Source organism: Hylaeus volcanicus, chromosome 1, assembly GCF_026283585.1.
Source record: "Hylaeus volcanicus isolate JK05 chromosome 1, UHH_iyHylVolc1.0_haploid, whole genome shotgun sequence".
NCBI classification, from domain to species: Eukaryota; Metazoa; Arthropoda; class Insecta; order Hymenoptera; family Colletidae; genus Hylaeus; species Hylaeus volcanicus.
In genome coordinates this window covers 195,054-212,136 of record NC_071976.1, presented here as the reverse complement: position 1 = coordinate 212,136, position 17,083 = coordinate 195,054, and the positions used below count along the sequence as shown (strand labels likewise).

Genomic DNA, 17,083 nt, shown 5'->3' with positions numbered 1-17,083 from the left:
TAGTTCATACTGTTTTTTTTAGATGGTGCCGCTAACTAAAGGATCGATAATTATTGCTACCTTAAATAACTATGAATAAAAATGATAATTGAATTGATATATTGTAGTATTATAAAGCAAAGAATCGTATTAATTATACATTTCTAAGAAAAATAAGAAATAATTGTCTAAAAGTATCAGTGGCGCCATCTTATAGAAACTCTGAGAACTATTTTCACTACAAACTTGGGCCTTTTTTCTCTAGATGGCGCCACTAGGCTAAAGTTTCTGTAAAAAGAATGAAAAGTCGTAAAACTTTATTTCAACTTAATTTTAATATGTTTTAAGATCATATTGTGGTTTTTATATAGTTAAAAATTTATTATTTAACGTAATGTTGCAGTTTATGTGAATACAGACACGAACATGTCAGTGGGTTGGATTCCTCGTCGAGGTATCATTTAATATTAGTTTATTGTTAGAATTGGCTAAAAATTGTCGTGTATCAATCAAAATGGTCAAGGGTAAAGTGTGAAGTTTGAAAAGTGGTCTATAGAAGAATCCAGCAATGTTTAAAATAGGATTTGAGAATACCAAGTAGATAGTTGAGGTCTGTGGTGATCTTTCCGAAACTGCATAATCGACTCATTCTTCAAGGATAGCAGCAGCAGCGCCGCAACGGTCAGCAAGAACAAGAACCTCGTCCACGAAGTATGTTTATTATCGACAATGCGAAACAGACTTGACTTGACTGTAGTGGCGGAATGAAAATGGCTAATTGTCAGGTCCGTTGGTGCAGCAGGTGAGCGATCAATTATCGTTAATATCAGGACATTAGTCGCTTCGGGATGAACGGTGCGGAGTTTGCAGCGATTAGAACTGTCAAAGTCAGTGAAAATTGCATCGATTTTAGTGTTGTCGAGCAAGTTAATGGATTATCTAAAGAGGTGCGCGATCGAGATCACCCGCTGAAAGGCTTGTTGGCTCCTTTTTTTCTACAGTGATAACGAGTTTTCAATTTGTTAGGCAATGAGCTGAAACGGTGATCGTTACTGTTCTATGTCACTGTTAAACGGGGATCGATAACCTCGCTTGTTGACAGGGATAAAAGAAACGGATGCGACGCGATCTCAAAGATTGAGACACATCAGCAAAACGTAGATTAATTTATTACGTCCATTCAGAAAACATACGTCCACCCGTTGTTTCTCCCGTATCAGTAACCGCGCGGAAAACAGTGATGCATGAAAAGTCTCGATATTACGAGGCACGTGTATGTATTGGAGTAAGAGCTACTCTGTGTGTATGTGTGCCAGGTGCACTGTTGCATCCCTCTGATGAGCGCCATGCACCGTTTAGACCATAGCCATAATGTCATCCCGAAGGCTACTTCTTAGTAATTCACAAAGGGTTCAGTGTTCCGTGAAGTACAGCGCATGGATACTTTCCAGGCAATACCTAGCACGTACCTTGCTAGAGAAGTATTTGTGGTAGATCCTCGGTGAATCAAGAGCATGGCTTCTGGCGCATCTTCCTTGGATAGTGCTGGAAGTAGTGGTGAGTACACTTTTTACTTTTTTTTATCTTATCTTTTGACATATGTTTCTGTCAATTGTATAATGTCTATGTAAATTAAAGTATAGAGTTTGACCTCTTAAATTCAAAGGTATTAAACAAGATTCGACCGTTAATATGAAAGAAATTTGACAAAGATGCTCATAGTTTTTCCATTAGCAAAGATGAAAATTGATATGTTTATATAAATGTTGGTGTTTCCTTATATGTAACTAATATTATTGCATGGAACAGCATTTCGTTTCATAAAATGTAAATGTCAAAAAGTAATTTTAAATTGCTATCTAAATGAAAAATTTCTAAACCATGAAACAAATTCATATTATTGCACTTTTTTCATTAATCGAATTGTATACTGTGTTTTAAATAGCACTTGCAATTTCACTTTGCGAAAAACTATGAATCATGATGCTTACATGCGCGACACAGAGTTTCTTTCCTGGTGAAAGCTAGCAAGACATTCGCGTATGTTGTTCCATCATGTGTAACAACACACTGCACATTGTACAAATATAGTAATTCCATTTTCATGTTTATAATGGTATTTTAGTTTCATACATGATTAAATTATTCTTCATTTTTTCTTGCAGATGGGGCACTCAATATGGGTAAGAACATTTCTAAAAAGAAATATACAAAAATGTATAGAATTTATTTGGAAGAAAAAAAGTTAGTTATTTATTTGTGGTAGTTTGTAAGTTTTGTTAGTGTTTTCTGTGTTTCCATGTAAGATAAGATGTGTATTTAATATGCACAACAAAAGATTCAAATATTAGTTAGCGCACAAATGTTAAGTAAAGTTTATTTTTATTCTAATGCACACAATCAATATTATATATACTCTGATTTAGCTTTTATATTTTTCACTGGGTTAAGTTTATTATTTCGCAATTTGCATTGTTCAACATAATTTGCATGTGCGGCATGCAGAAAGAGATAGCGGAGGCTATGGCAGTGTCGGAAGTCCCATTGGTGGTCCTGAATGTCGTAGCGATTACGAAGGTTTGCAAGCTCAATGCGATCAAGCCATGCATCAGCTTCAGCTACTTAGGCATAAGCACTCCGATAATATAAGACGGTTTGTCCTGGTTTTCTTTAAACTGGTATTGCTTTTTTGGTTGTGCTATTGTGTTGGATCTTCCAAGTAAAACCATATCTATCCTGAAAGTTCATACACGTTTAACCAAACGATTTAAAATTCAGGTGTGAACATACTATGAAGGAATTGGAATACTACAGAGGACAACACATACCAGTCATGAATCAGTTGGAGGCAACGGCGCAGGAGAGCACCGCACTGCGTGGGAAATATGGAGATCTAGTAAACGATAAGCAACGTCTTGACCGGGAGGTTCAAGCGTTGCAGAAGGAAGTGTCCGAATTACGGTGTCAGAATCAAGAAGTTCTTGTTTCCGATGCTAGTAATAGCGACACTATGAATCAACATTATTTATCCGCACTTCGAAAGTATGAAGCAGTTAAAGACGAGTACGATGCTCTTAGGAAACGGTACGATGATTTAATTTCATCGCATTCGTCGGCTGTTAACAAGGCAAGTGTGCAATATTAATTACGGTAATTTTCCGTATGTATTTTTTAAAAGCGGGATGAGTAGCATATAAAGTATGTGTGTAATGTAAGGAAACTTTGTCGTGTAGTTGGAATTATCTCAAGAAGAAGCTGCTAGATTAAAGAAACAGTACGACGATGTTATTCAAGAGCGTAATAGTGCGGTTCGTGAACGCAATGGTTTGAAACAACAATGTACCGCTGCGATCAGGCAATGGGACATCGCGTTAAGGGAAAGGAACGACTATCGCGAAGCCCTATCTAAAGTACAGCAGCAACACGAGGAAGCGGTAAAGGAAATCAATCATGCGATGGTGCTACGTATGAAAGCTAGCAAAGATATGAAACGATTGACAGAAGAAAGAAACGCTGCTTTACAAGAATACAGTTTGATTATGGGTGAACGAGATACGGTGCATAAGGAAATGGAAAAACTTGGAGACGATCTCACACAAGCGTACACAAAAATCACACATATAGAAAACCAGAATAAACAACTTATGGACGAGGTAATACTATTATTATATTTATTATATATGTATATGTTTTATATTGGTTTTTAGTTATTTATATACTCCATATTACTTGCTACTATACGTACTATTTTTAAGTTAACGTTCTGTGTTTTAATACCCACTTGTTTTATTTTTAGAAAAAAGCTTTATCCTATCAAATTGAAACTTTACGAAGAGAAATTTCATCCGCCTTGCTAGATCGGGACGAAGCTTTGAAACAGTGTAACGAGCTACGTCAGAAGTTCGGTGATTATTCCGAAGGGTCCAACAGAGATTACAAAAATCGTATGGAATTACATTCTTATAATCGCGAACGGGATAATTCGAACAAAGAAGCGGAAAGGGAAAATAACGCGGTAGATTACGCGAAACGGGACAAAGAGCGTATGGATAACTTGGATCAAGCGAACTTGGAGTTGGATAAACTCCGAAAATCCGTAGATAAATTACAAACGGAACTCGAAGAAGCTCTCCAAGAAGCGGAAGTGTCGAAACGAAGAAGAGATTGGGCTTTCAGTGAACGAGATAAGATAGTCTTAGAGAGAGAAAGTATTCGAACTTTGTGTGATAGATTAAGAAAAGAACGGGATCGTGCGGTATCGGATTTAGCGGGTGCTTTACGTGATTCCGACGACATTAAAAAGCAACGAAATGAAGCATCGAAAGAATTGAAGGATCTCAAGGAAAAGATAGAATCCGGCGATCATGGGTTACGGGCAAGTCAATTCGTGCAAGGGTTAACGCACGCTCACGATTCCGCTATCGATACCGATGCGAACGATTGGGAAATTCTTACTGTTCACTTCGATCTAGGCCGGCTCTGTCTGGATTCGGACCGTGACTTGGGACTAACGTTGGTCGGAGGTCGCGACAATCCATATTATCCGAACGATACAGGGATTTACGTTGCCCAAGTTACATCGGGTAGCGCCGTCGACGGCAAGTTGAGAGTTAACGATTGCATCATGCGAGTAAATAACGTTGATTGTACATCTGTTTCTACGCGTCTAATCATGGAAACGTTGCGTACCTGCTCGGTGGGGTCAGCTACGCTAACGATAAGACGACGACGCGTAACTAGAAGATCGTTAAGGACAACGCAATTACCCGTCGGCTCGGTTCCTCATGGAATTTTGTTGGAACTCGGAGTGTATATCTCAAAGATATCTCCCGGTAGTTTAGCTGCCAAGGATGGTAACCTTGCCGTTGGAGATAGAGTTTTAAATGTACGTTTTACGTGGATAAATTATATTCTTTCTTATAGTATAATGCAAATCAATCGATTAATCAATTAACTTAATTAATTAATTAATTAATTAATTAAATAATTCCTTGTTTAGATAAATAGCAAAGCAATGGAAGGTATCAATTCGAGTCACGAAGCGATGGTAATTTTAAATGACACGAGTACGGATGTGTTAACTATAACGACCTTGAAAGGAATACCGTTGCCTTCCGCGACTAGTTCCGAAACCATGACCATCGATGGTAGTTTTGGCACGGAGAAACAAAAAATGGTAAACAGTTGTTCGCAAACGGAGCAAGAAAGATTGATGTTGAAAGCTGCTTCGGACGATTCCGAAAGGCGATATCTTGCCTCGAATTTTGGTGATAGAAGCGTTTACAAAGAATCAAAGTCGATTAGCAGCGATAAACCGAGCGGTATTAGCAATGCTTGGGATAATATACTAGAGAAGATCGATATAGTACGAGGACGTAAGCACAGCAAGGATCGAGAAGAAAAGAAGAAACGGCACCGTAACTCGAGTCCAAACACTTTCGAGCAAGAACAAGATGCGATTGCGGAATTAGATTCGGTGATAGAGAGTTATCACAAGAAAGCGAATAACGGAGTACTGAAACGAAGTAAGCGACGCGGAACCGAGAAAGTTGAGAAAAATGGAGGTACGTGGCCGAAAGCCAAAGGCGGGCCTCTGATCCAAAACGGTACCGGTACTATTTTACATCCGCATAAAATGAAAGAGAGGTTGCCTTTAAGCGTGCTCCTTAATCAACCGCCCAAGTATATAGAGAGTCATAATAATCGTATTTCTAATCCTATTCCCTTAACAAATTTTTCGAATGTCAACAATCGGCATACAGTTTATAAGTCAATCGAAAAACCATTACCAAATTTCCTTAAGACTGGACAGTTATTTAGTCAGAAATCTTTTACTCCAGTGGTGCAGTTCAAAGATATCCCGATAGATAAGAAACCGACAAGCGAATTCGAGAACACGGAAAGTAGACTCGGTTCTACGTTAACACCGTCCGAAACTAGTATCGACTTTTCCGTAAAGTCGGCTAATACGGGGAAAGATGTAGAATATTTCTCGAAGAAGAGGGCGCAAAAGTATATCCCTAGCAACGAGAACCAAGTAGAAACATTACAGCATAATAGAGCGCAATCTCAACTTTATTCCGGGGCCGGATCGTCAACTTCGTCGACCAGCGGCACGAGGCAGCAGTTAACTGGTAATTTTTCATTTCCTCCCTATACGCATTCGCATCCGCATCCCCATCAACAGAACTCTTTACCTTCGAGATACCCTTCCCCGCCGTCTTTGCCGTCTGCACAATCTGGGGAGTCGATAGGACTTCCCGATGCACGATCTTACTGTTTCGAACCTTCGTATAGCCCCGGCCCGCAAACAGGATTCGGGCATTTGCACACACCCTCCGTAGATTTGCATTATCACAAATCTCGCGCTCCACCGATCGCAACCGCATACGACGTACCGGCCTACACGCATGGCTACGAAGGTGGAACGTTCCCTAGAAAAAAGGAAAATCAACGTTTTCGAATACCGTCAAATCCTAGTGTTACGTCGAAAAGCAGCGTGGGTAAATTGTCCACCGGCAGTATAGAAAGGACTTCGGAAAGAGGCAGCCCGATGCCAACATTCCACGTGGAAGTGCTTAGCCCGGGTACCGGAGCCGGAACTAGCTCCGGTGGAACTGTCAGAGGAAGCGGCACCACCAATAAACGGTCCAGCATGCCAGATTATTGTTACTCCCAACATAGGCCGGCACCCGGAGAACTTCGCAGAGTTCACATAGACAAATCGGTCGAGCCCCTAGGTATACAGATTTCTTGCTTGGAGAGCGGTGGTGTATTCGTTTCGACTGTCAGCGAACACAGTTTAGCCTCTCAAGTTGGTTTGCAAATCGGCGATCAGTTGCTCGAAGTTTGCGGCATCAACATGAGAAGCGCTACTTATCAACTTGCCGCCAACGTGTTGCGTCAGTGCGGTAATTCCATTACGATGCTGGTGCAGTATAGTCCAGACAGTAAGTACAGTGTTTTATTAGACCGAGTAGTAATACTTTTCTATCTCTACATATTACGACATGCACATTGTAACATTTTTCCATTCTTCTTCTACTTTGTTTTCTTTTTCTTCTTTGTTAAATGTGATCCTTAAATATTGCATGGTTTCTTTTCACAACGCAACACGCAACCTAACGTATACATATACGTATACGTATACATATACACACATGTACATATATATATGTATACATAGATACACACATTGCGTTTCCCCTCGTTAGAATACAACGAATTAGAAGGAACCGCTTCCTCGAGTTCGTCGGATGCTGGTGGCGCCGAGGGTGGTAGTCGTAGCGGATCGCCAACACCTTGCAATAGTCCCGAAGCTTCTAGAAAACCAACCATCGAGCCGTTGGAGAGCTCCGAACCAGAACGCGATGCTTCGACTAACTTGAGTACAACGCGTGATACTTCGAATACCTTGAACATTATGCGCGAGACAAAGAATACCTTGGAACCTCCTCGTACGATTCGAGAACGAGATATAAGAAACTCGGCTTCTTTGGAAATACGAGGCACGCAAGAGAGAGAACGGGAAATCAGAGCATCGGCGTCGTTGGATATCAATATTAGGAAGCCTGAACTTCGTAGTTCAGCCACTTTGGACGGTATGCGTAATTCGGCAACTCTCGATACCTTGCGCGTTACCGCAAACACTCTGACACGCGCCCAGCTCAATCAAGCAGCGACCACGTTGCAACGACAAAATGCTACCGTAAGAAGTCCAACGCAAGAGGATCAAAGTCGTAAGAGTCCACCGCCGAGCGAGCCGAGGTATCTGTTCATCGAGACCAGAAAGTGCTCGAATCTAGGCATTTCGCTCGTGGGTGGTAACGGGGTCGGAATATTCGTACATTCGGTGCAACCAGGTTGCCTTGCGGAAGAGGCAGGGCTCCGGACCGGTGATCGTATTCTAGAGTACAACGGTGTAGATCTCCGACAGGCGACCGCGGAACAAGCAGCTTTGGAATTGGCTAGGCCAGCGGATAAAGTGACGCTGATCGCTCAATACGTACCCGAAAGGTATAACGAAGTGAAAGATAAACCAGGAGACAGTTTTTACGTGAAAGCAATGTTCGATCGGGTAGGCGAAGTAGGAGACAGCCTACAACTTAGGTTTAACAAGGATGATATTTTATACGTCGACAATACCATGTTCAATGGTACTCCGGGTCATTGGAGGGCTTGGATAGTCGATCATACCGGCAGAAGACAAACCTGCGGAATAATTCCGAGCAAATTCAAGTAAGTCTGACATGGTGAAATATCGTCGATGAACAACACGTATTGTTGAGCTATTCCATGCTTTTATTGTATGCTTTTTTATTGTACTTTTAGAGTCGAAGAAGAGTTGCTTTTACGGCGTTCATTGGGCGATTTGGAAACAGATACGACTAGACGAGGTAGTACCAGTGCCAGAAGAAGCTTTTTCCGTCGAAAGAAACATCAACGCTCTTCTAGCAGGGACAGTAAAGAGTTATCGCATCTAACTGGAGTAAATTTGGGTTGGTATAGCGACAGTGGAACGTTAAACGAGGAAACTCTGCCAGCCAGCTACCAACGTGTCGAAAGATTGGATTGTAAGTACTAAAAAGACGAAGTCACTCTGGTTGCATACATATATGTACAACCGATGTAAACCTGTCGACTTAACGGCTATGAAACACTTGATAAACTTTATAAAGTAATAAAGTAGCTTAATCAATCAATGGTTTCATTTTTCTATAGATCCAGCTTTAAGACCGGTGCTAATTATTGGACCGTTAAGCGAATGCGTGGTGACGAAACTCTTACAAGAATTTCCAGGACAGTTCACTAGGTGTCTCGCAGAAGCTATGCATTGTTCTCAATCGACGCTTGAGCAAGGTTTACGTGACGCGCTTTACGTAGACTACAGAAAAAAAGGAAGCTATTTCGAGTGTACTACAGTACAAGCTGTGAAGGACATCTGTGAGAAGGTAACGTATTTTTTTACTCAATGTCGTGCATAATATTGATAACGGTATTTATATAACACGTGTAGACGTACGGGATTAACTAACTAAAAGTACATTCTCTAAAGCTTACGTAATTTTTTGGAATTTTTGTTTTACTACCCTTGCTCGAAGATTTATCGAAATAATTATTTTATTACTTATAGAATACTCATTGCATTTTGGATGTATCGATTGCATCGATTGAGCGACTCCATCGGCATCAGATCTATCCTATAGTGTTGTTGATTAAATTCAAGAGTACCAAACAAATCAAGGAAGTAAAAGATTCGAGGTATCCAAGCGACAAAGTTAGCGCTAAGGTTGCGAAAGAAATGTACGAACAAGCACTGAAATTCGAAGCCGAGTATAGGCATTATATTTCTGGTGAGTTAACATTTGTTCACGTAACGTTCTATTTTTTCTAGGTTAAAAGAAAACGTTATTTTATCTATCTTTTCAAATCGTATTGAACTTACTACGTATTTGCTACATTACCCCGGATTTCTTTTAAATTTGTTTTAGCTGTAATTCCAGCCGGAGTAAATGTAGCGTACATATGTACACAAGTCAAGTCCGCGGTAGACGAAGAGCAAAGCAAAGCGCTGTGGGTTCCTAGAGGACCTCCCTGACATTTAAGGGGGGGTCCCCACAAACCGCAGTGGAAATCAATCTAAATTCCACCAGGGGGCCCTTACGTCGTACGATTACACAAACTTGTTACAAATTTATTTATTTATGGTCTCCTATTTGCTCAGACGTTATACAAGAATTTCAATTTTTCTATTTATGGACTCGTTACAACGGTTGTTTTTCAATTTATTTTCACTCGTTTAGGTTGTGATGTAATACCGTTAAGGTTGCAATGTTTTTGTTTGTTTTATAGATTCTAGCACGTCACACTTTGGGCGAGGTAAGCTACATTTTTTTTTATTTATATCGATTATATCGATATCGTTTTCGAATAATTTTATTCAACGAATACTTTCATTTTAATTATAATCGTCATTTTCTACAATCGATATTTCCGAAAACATGCATATTCGTATCGAAAGTTTCGTATGTATTCAAATATATTTCTCGTTCCTCGTAATACAATATTACAATATTACAGAGGTTAGACACCGGATAATCAATTTTGTATCAATTTCATATTACATTTTGCATCTTCTTTTCCTGCGAGAATAAGATAATATTAATGTATTATCTTTTAGTATTTATTCAATTTTCACGAAAGATCTCCGCAACTCGGAGTAATTTGAATGTTTCCCAAATTTGTTGATTAATAAACGAAAGCCTGTGAGAACAATGATTACTCGTACTGGAAGAAACGAAAATAATTCGCTGCTTTGTCATTTTGCTTCGGATCTTGATCGATCGTAATTTTTCGGTACAGAATGCATTGTCGTAGAAACGTGATCTACGGTAATTGGTGCGAGACCATAAATGAATCGGTGTAGCAAATGCAAATATTTGTCGTATCGTGGCCCGCTAAATAAATAATTGATGGACGAATAGAAAGTTTATTAGTTAGCGAATAAGTGATTTCGACAGCCGTGGCTGGCTGGTGTTATTAACCCCTCAGATCATTTCATTGTACAGAATAATTTTGCGTGATTAGTATTACTGTACAGAGGATGTAATATTACATATATGAAGAGAAGTTACTTATTTGTATATAATTTACTTAAAAAACTTATGGATTATATGCATATTAATTTTTAATTTACACGAGCTGTTTAGATTTAAGTTGTACTATTTAGTCATATTATTTCATAAAACTGTTTATACATAATCCATTCGTTCGAAGTGAAATGAAAACTATTGATTTGAGGGGTTAAGGTACTTAATGTTGTTTTAGATCGAGGATCTGATAAACGTAAAGATGAAGATGAAGGAATACGGAATTGATCAACGACGGTTCGTTTTAACCGTCGAATGTGTACATACATATCTAAAATTACAAAATAATAAATAAGCAGAAGATGTCAGCGACACAAACTAACTTGTTATTATACGCTCGTATTACTGCTTTTTTACCTCTAAGATTCAAATTGTTTTATAAATTTACACTACGATGGTGTTTTTAAAACGAGCTTAAGACGCTTTGTAAGGTGGAGTCAGTGTATTTTCGAGGAAATGTATTTAAAACGCGAATACGTACCGTTACGTATCTACATTCAATATTCAACGGATCGTTTGCAATACGTGATCGTTTTAATACGCGTTTTCACATAGATTCTTACGATACGTTTTACTTTTACAACCTTCGAAATTACGTTTCAATCGTTTTACTCTTTCTTGTGCAATCTTTCGACCATCACGAGATGATAAATCTTTAGTTTTTTTTTCTTGTTCCGTAACTGGATGTAGATACATATTTCGTAAATTATTGTCGGACAAAAAAAGGCACATTTAATGTACCAAGGGACAGATAACGTAAAACTTTATTTACAATGCTTCGATACTTAAATATACAATTTTGTTTTCTTCTTTCTTCCTTTCTCTGTTTTTTATACAATGCCTTTCTGACTTTAAACGAGATTTGCCGTTCTTATAGAACGGTTGGCTATCGAATATCACGTTTCGAACAGTCGTATTTCATTGTTTACAATTGGGCAATTGTCGTAGTTTACGTAAAAATGTGCAAGTGTCACGGACAGAAAGTATTTGTTTGGAACTGTACACGAAGAAAGTGTGAAGCAAGAGTGAAGAACAAAATAATGATACTTGTTTCTGTGATGCATATACTAAATTGGAACGATACGAAGAAGTAACTGTACACCAGAGTTTCTGTATTTAAAAGTCGACATTATATTTTCACTCCAACGACTCGACGGACACAGAGAGTAACGTGTCAGCAATTGTCGACTTTTCATTGTTCATATCGATATAATACGTAATAATACGGGCTCTGCATATATCTATTTTCGAAAGCAAGTTATCGATTTTAATATCATCCTTATATGCCTGCCCTTATCACTCTCGATATTCTATCACTGTTAAGTTGGTTTGGTTTTCTAACCGTATCGTTCGAATAAATTCCAGAAATAAGTCTGCCAAAGCTGAAACTGAGCTTCCCCTATTATTTATTAACTGGTTAATCGTCGATTAATCGTTTACTTTACGCGACTCAAATTGTATATATTTCAAAGATCTTTATAAACTTTTAGTCTTCCTACTAAAGTCGTGCTCAAGTTTTTTTTATTCAGTAATACCCCATCATTTGTCAATTGATGCAATCAATGAATCATACTAATCTTCTCCGTATTATATCAATTTCAGTGCATCCATCACCAAAGCAGGCGGAACATTTTTGTTCTTTGCTCTTGCGTGTCTTTGCTTCTTTGTAACACGAAAATTTAGTTTTCTAACGAGACAATATTTAGGCGTAAGTTACAAGCGAGACCAAAAATTAAAGGGATACTATGCTAATTCATAAGAATTTACGATTAAATTTCGTCGTATCTTTAGCGTCGACACGCTTAAAACAAAGTTGTAGATGTATACTTTTTGATATACAGCGAAATCATCGGTACGAATTTCGCGACAGAACAGGCTCGAAATGGAAAGAGAGTACGTGAAAGGTGCCGAGTACACTTGGCGATTGGTTAACAAGGAATTATTGTGTTTCGTACCCAGGCTAGATCTAGATAGTTGTAAAGGCGATTGCGGACAATCTAGAAATTAAAAATAGGAATTTACTAATGAATTAATATAACGAAATATTTTCGGGAAAAGATATTTCATTCTTATTCTTTTAACAAATAAGAAAGATACGAGTAATATATGTATACACGCCTATGTGAATCTTGGACGTTATACATACACGCGTACGATAAAATTACGCGAAGGTGTTACTCACGCCAACATCGTTAAATATTTTATACGTAACGATATCGTAATCATCATTAATTTCTTTTTCACAATTTTCCGTCGAAAAAACAGATTTAAATGCATACTTATACATTGGCTCACCTTACATAGACGCAAAATGTATAACGCGTAAGATTCACTGATAAGGGATTAAAGGTGCGTCCCTTATATTTTCACATCCAGTTTTAACGTACTATCGAAAATGAAAAACTGTTGAACTGACACCTGAATTAAAACACGGTTTTTGCAAGATGTAAGAAAGAAAATTATGATAGGTCGAGAGCGAAGCGAAACTGAAACAAAGACAGAAACAATTGTTGAAAAAGGTGAAAGACAAAAATAACTTTTAATCACGGTACTGTGATACATGCAATATTACTGTTTCTATGACATATCAGTTTCATACTCGTTCTACATTACTATTAGACATACATGTATCGCTACGAAATTCATATTTTGGACAGTATTTATATATGTATATGAACGATACATATATATTTAACTATGCACTTTAAATATTTTTCATAAGCACCATGGTTCCGAATCACTCGATACCTACATATATGTATGCATACATATACATATACATAATATGCGTAAACATCAAAAGATGTGCAATACTCGTAATTATTTGCAATTACAGTGAAACGTTCGAGTGGACATGACATGACTTGAGCAAAAATAAATCCGACGATACACTTGGTTACGACTATTCGTATGTTCCTACCGTCATTACATTCAACTATTCCATTGGAAATTAGCGATACGCTGATGCAAGTTCCATTAGAAAAACGTCGGGTTTGATTGTATCGATCTTAAGTGACCAATAAATGTCGCAAGTTCTGTTCATTCGAATTGCAAAAATATTAAAAAACGAATCACACCAAGTGGTGCACTCACGATCAGTTAGGTGGACCGATGATTTAGTAAATCGGCATTGTTTACTAACGATCATTGAAGCGTATATGGTGATATATTACGTAGACACGAAGCAAAGACCAGTGATCGTGTTCGAACAATAAGCTGATGGCGATTTATTCGAATAACGGTCACCACTAGTCTTCAATAGTATTCTTTTATTTTCTATAACGAGTTTTTCTTGGGCAGTATCACACTTGTGTGCTCCTCCCAAAATTCAATTGTCTTAACGGTACCGTTGTATTTCACAGTATATACATATACATATACATATACATATACATATACATATACATATACATATACATATATCGATATCATCAATATTTTCCATACTTTCCCATTGTTTGTATTTACGTCGTTGAACGTTGCTCGACTACGCACTGTCCGGGTACGAGAAGAGTGTCATAGACTCCGCTCGTGGAATGCACCACAGCGACCATTTAAAAATCAGCCGAGTATCCGGTCCGCTTGCAAAGTAGCGTTTGCGTATGCGTGATTAGCTAGTTGTGTACTAATTTTCTTTCTACAAATAAATTTGATTAATAAATTTATTTTGGACAAATTAATGCGATAACGATAAGACACGTCTGTGAGACAAGACGGTACGGTACGTATGTACATACACGGTACGTACGGTCAGCAATCGATCGGATCGACTAATTTTAATAAGAGGCGCGCGACTAGAGTGTCACGCAGAATACAATTGATTAAATTTGTTGCGAAGTCTATCGCACTCTTCTCGCGATAGCTTCGTATTCATATTCTTCATAGACACGCGGCTACGTTTCAATTTCCGTCGCTTTCCAAAATAACCACTTTTAATTAATCCGCATTAATCGGGCATACAGGGGGGTCTTACTCGCATCTCCTTATCGGGGGTGTATCGTTGTCCAATCTGGCAGTTTTACCTCGTCGACTGTGAATTCTAAAATGTTCTATCCATTAAGCAAAATCTTGTATATCGCGCATAGACGCAGACGTATCGATTTTTCAGCTAAAGACAAATGAAATTCAGATTCGAGTAGAGATCGCGCGAAAAGTTACTTAATATATAAGGACGCGAAATTACCGTTATACTTATTGTTAGTTTCTTTCTGTTTTCGCAATACATACCTAGACTCGCTAATGTAGCATCGATCGTCGATCATCAATATTTTCTTATTGCTTTCAACTATCTTGCCAAAAATGAAATTAATGAAACGTTTACTAATTATTCGTACGACTAACAAGCAGGAATTGTACTCGATAGATTGTTGAAATGTCTATTTACAAGTAAACAAGATCAATCATTTTTAACCCGAATCTATACGGTTCTATCCTACGTTTGTAAACGCATTCACTGACATATATGTACATTTATTTGTCTTCCTTTCGTATTATCATTGTTCAGCGACGGATAAATATTCGTAATGTACGAAATGTTTGTGAAATGTACTCGAGGAATCCGTAAAATTGTTTATTATGGTGGGAAAATCGTTTTGTAAAAATGGTTGTTTATAAGCAGATGTTTAAGTTAGACGATATGTTGAATTGTAAGTGATTTTTTTTTGTTTTTTTTTTTTGTTATATGTACAATGTTACATTAATGTAATATTACTTTAATGATTCTGGACGATGTTTAATAATATTATGATAATACAATATAATGCCGTCTTCTATAAATCTATTGTACATACGTATGTAGCATATTTATGGGTAATGTATTATCTATTGTATAAAGAAAATTTCGTATTGTTTAAGCGAGCCTTGAAAATTATTGATAATTTCGATTGGCAACAAAGGTTGCAGAAAATTCCGGAAATGGGGACATCGAGTGACTGTTCGTATACGTACACTTTTACACGGAGTGTCTTTCTTAAGTTATTATATGATTTCGTAGAGTATTTATTACTTGTGGTTAAAACCTCACGTAATTGGCAATAAACTTGGTCGTTTATTCGTAGAACACGTGTTTTCTTGTTTTCTCAGCGATTGTCCAGTATAGTATTATACGTACGTGTAGTGCTCGATACTTTCTTTGTACGTAAAACGTAAAACATAACGACTCTGCCTGTTTTCACTTTGTTTCTACTCGTTCTAACGATATTTTTCACTTGCTCTTATAACGTATTGTACGAGTAAAAAGCATTAGTAACGGAGACAAATTCTTCAACGATGAAAATGTATAAAAACGACGAAAGGTATTTTTTGTTAGGCGCACCTTCTTCAAATAAAATATTAGTATAATATTTTATTTGAATATTTTTATTGAATACGATAAAATTCCATTTTATTACTAATCACGAAGGTTGTAATTAAAACGTCCATTACTTGGTGTTACAAAAACACCAATAATAAAAATAATAATGTAATGTATATTTGTATAAATGCTGCAAGTTTCGTTTCAATATGATTTCTCATTCGATTTTTCCCACCAGTGTCTATAATTGTTTACAGTGAATGCGTGAAATAAAAATATCGCAAACAATATTTTTATCGCGCTTGATAACCAATAATATACATACATTGTAGTACACACATTTCTCTTACAAAATATTTGTCCGTTATCGCGAGTAAAGAGACAAGGTATTTTAGAATCTGTGATTAATACGTCGACGCGTATAAAAAGCGAGAAATTTGTGATCGTACCAAGGTGCAAATATTTTTTATACGAATTTGGTGTACACGCTCAAACGGTAGTCGTTCGCGTTTAATGTTCGACGAAACAAATTAGTAGTAGAATTACATCGTTTAGACGTTTTTCGAATAGCTAAATTTTCTGCGAATCTAACACGTTTTATACAATTTTAACATTAATTACACTAAAAACTGACCAGGAATGCACTACGAAAAGAAAGCGATCTCAACTGGAACACTTTACAGTCCATGTAAACAAGTTAAATTCGATCAGCCGATACAAATCTGTCAAATTTTTTTAGAATTGGAAACCTAGGAAATCGTCATTCGTCGTTATAATTCGTATCGCAAATTTCAGTTACACTGTGGTTGAACCAATAATACAGTGTCGATAAATAATTGATGTAATACAGAAAATGTAGCTTATTAAGAAATAGATATGTAGGTAGATACGTTCACTTTGATAGTTGACGGTATATCTGTTTTTCGTTAAAAATTTACGACATACAATGGAAAACACAGTGTATACTTATTTCCACCCGTTCTTTTGCGATGGTTTCGATGCCAAATGTTGTAGTTTGTAATTTATAAATATATACTTATCCTATTTATAAGTTTTTTTCTTTATACATATACATATACGGGTGTACATTGCATATGTGTGTTTCTCTCTCTCTCTCTCTCTCTCTCTCTCTCTCTCTCTCTCTCTCTCTCTCTCTCTCTCT

The 17,083-nt window shown here is 37.4% G+C and overlaps 1 protein-coding gene across 7 annotated transcripts; it reads left to right on the top strand.

Annotated features, from left to right (window-relative positions):
• Positions 1 to 310: 310 nt before the first annotated feature.
• LOC128872793 (disks large homolog 5) lies at positions 311 to 17,014 on the top strand. 7 transcript variants are annotated; one of them, XM_054115845.1, is made up of 14 exons: positions 311 to 433; positions 637 to 781; positions 1,431 to 1,536; positions 2,145 to 2,162; positions 2,485 to 2,632; positions 2,758 to 3,106; positions 3,213 to 3,632; positions 3,776 to 4,864; positions 4,979 to 6,929; positions 7,194 to 8,217; positions 8,311 to 8,552; positions 8,701 to 8,930; positions 9,113 to 9,332; positions 9,471 to 17,014. In XM_054115845.1, the coding sequence occupies exons 3-14, from the start codon at positions 1,494 to 1,496 to the stop codon at positions 9,575 to 9,577; spliced, it is 5,841 nt and encodes a 1,946-aa protein (XP_053971820.1). In that variant the 5' UTR covers positions 311 to 433; positions 637 to 781; positions 1,431 to 1,493; the 3' UTR covers positions 9,578 to 17,014. The 7 variants fall into 7 exon arrangements, with proteins under 7 accessions (XP_053971820.1, XP_053971837.1, XP_053971829.1 ...); XM_054115862.1 differs by having other exon boundaries at positions 1,296 to 1,536; XM_054115854.1 differs by lacking the exon at positions 311 to 433 and having other exon boundaries at positions 436 to 781.
• Positions 17,015 to 17,083: the final 69 nt, after the last annotated feature.

Bases quoted from the DNA above. Each gene is read 5' to 3' on its own strand.
- LOC128872793 (XM_054115845.1), top strand. From the start codon at position 1,494: ATGGCTTCTGGCGCATCTTCCTTGGATAGTGCTGGAAGTAGTG. The intron at 4,865-4,978 runs GTACGTTTTACG...TTCCTTGTTTAG, and splicing joins TTGGAGATAGAGTTTTAAAT to ATAAATAGCAAAGCAATGGA. The intron at 8,553-8,700 runs GTAAGTACTAAA...ATTTTTCTATAG, and splicing joins ACGTGTCGAAAGATTGGATT to ATCCAGCTTTAAGACCGGTG.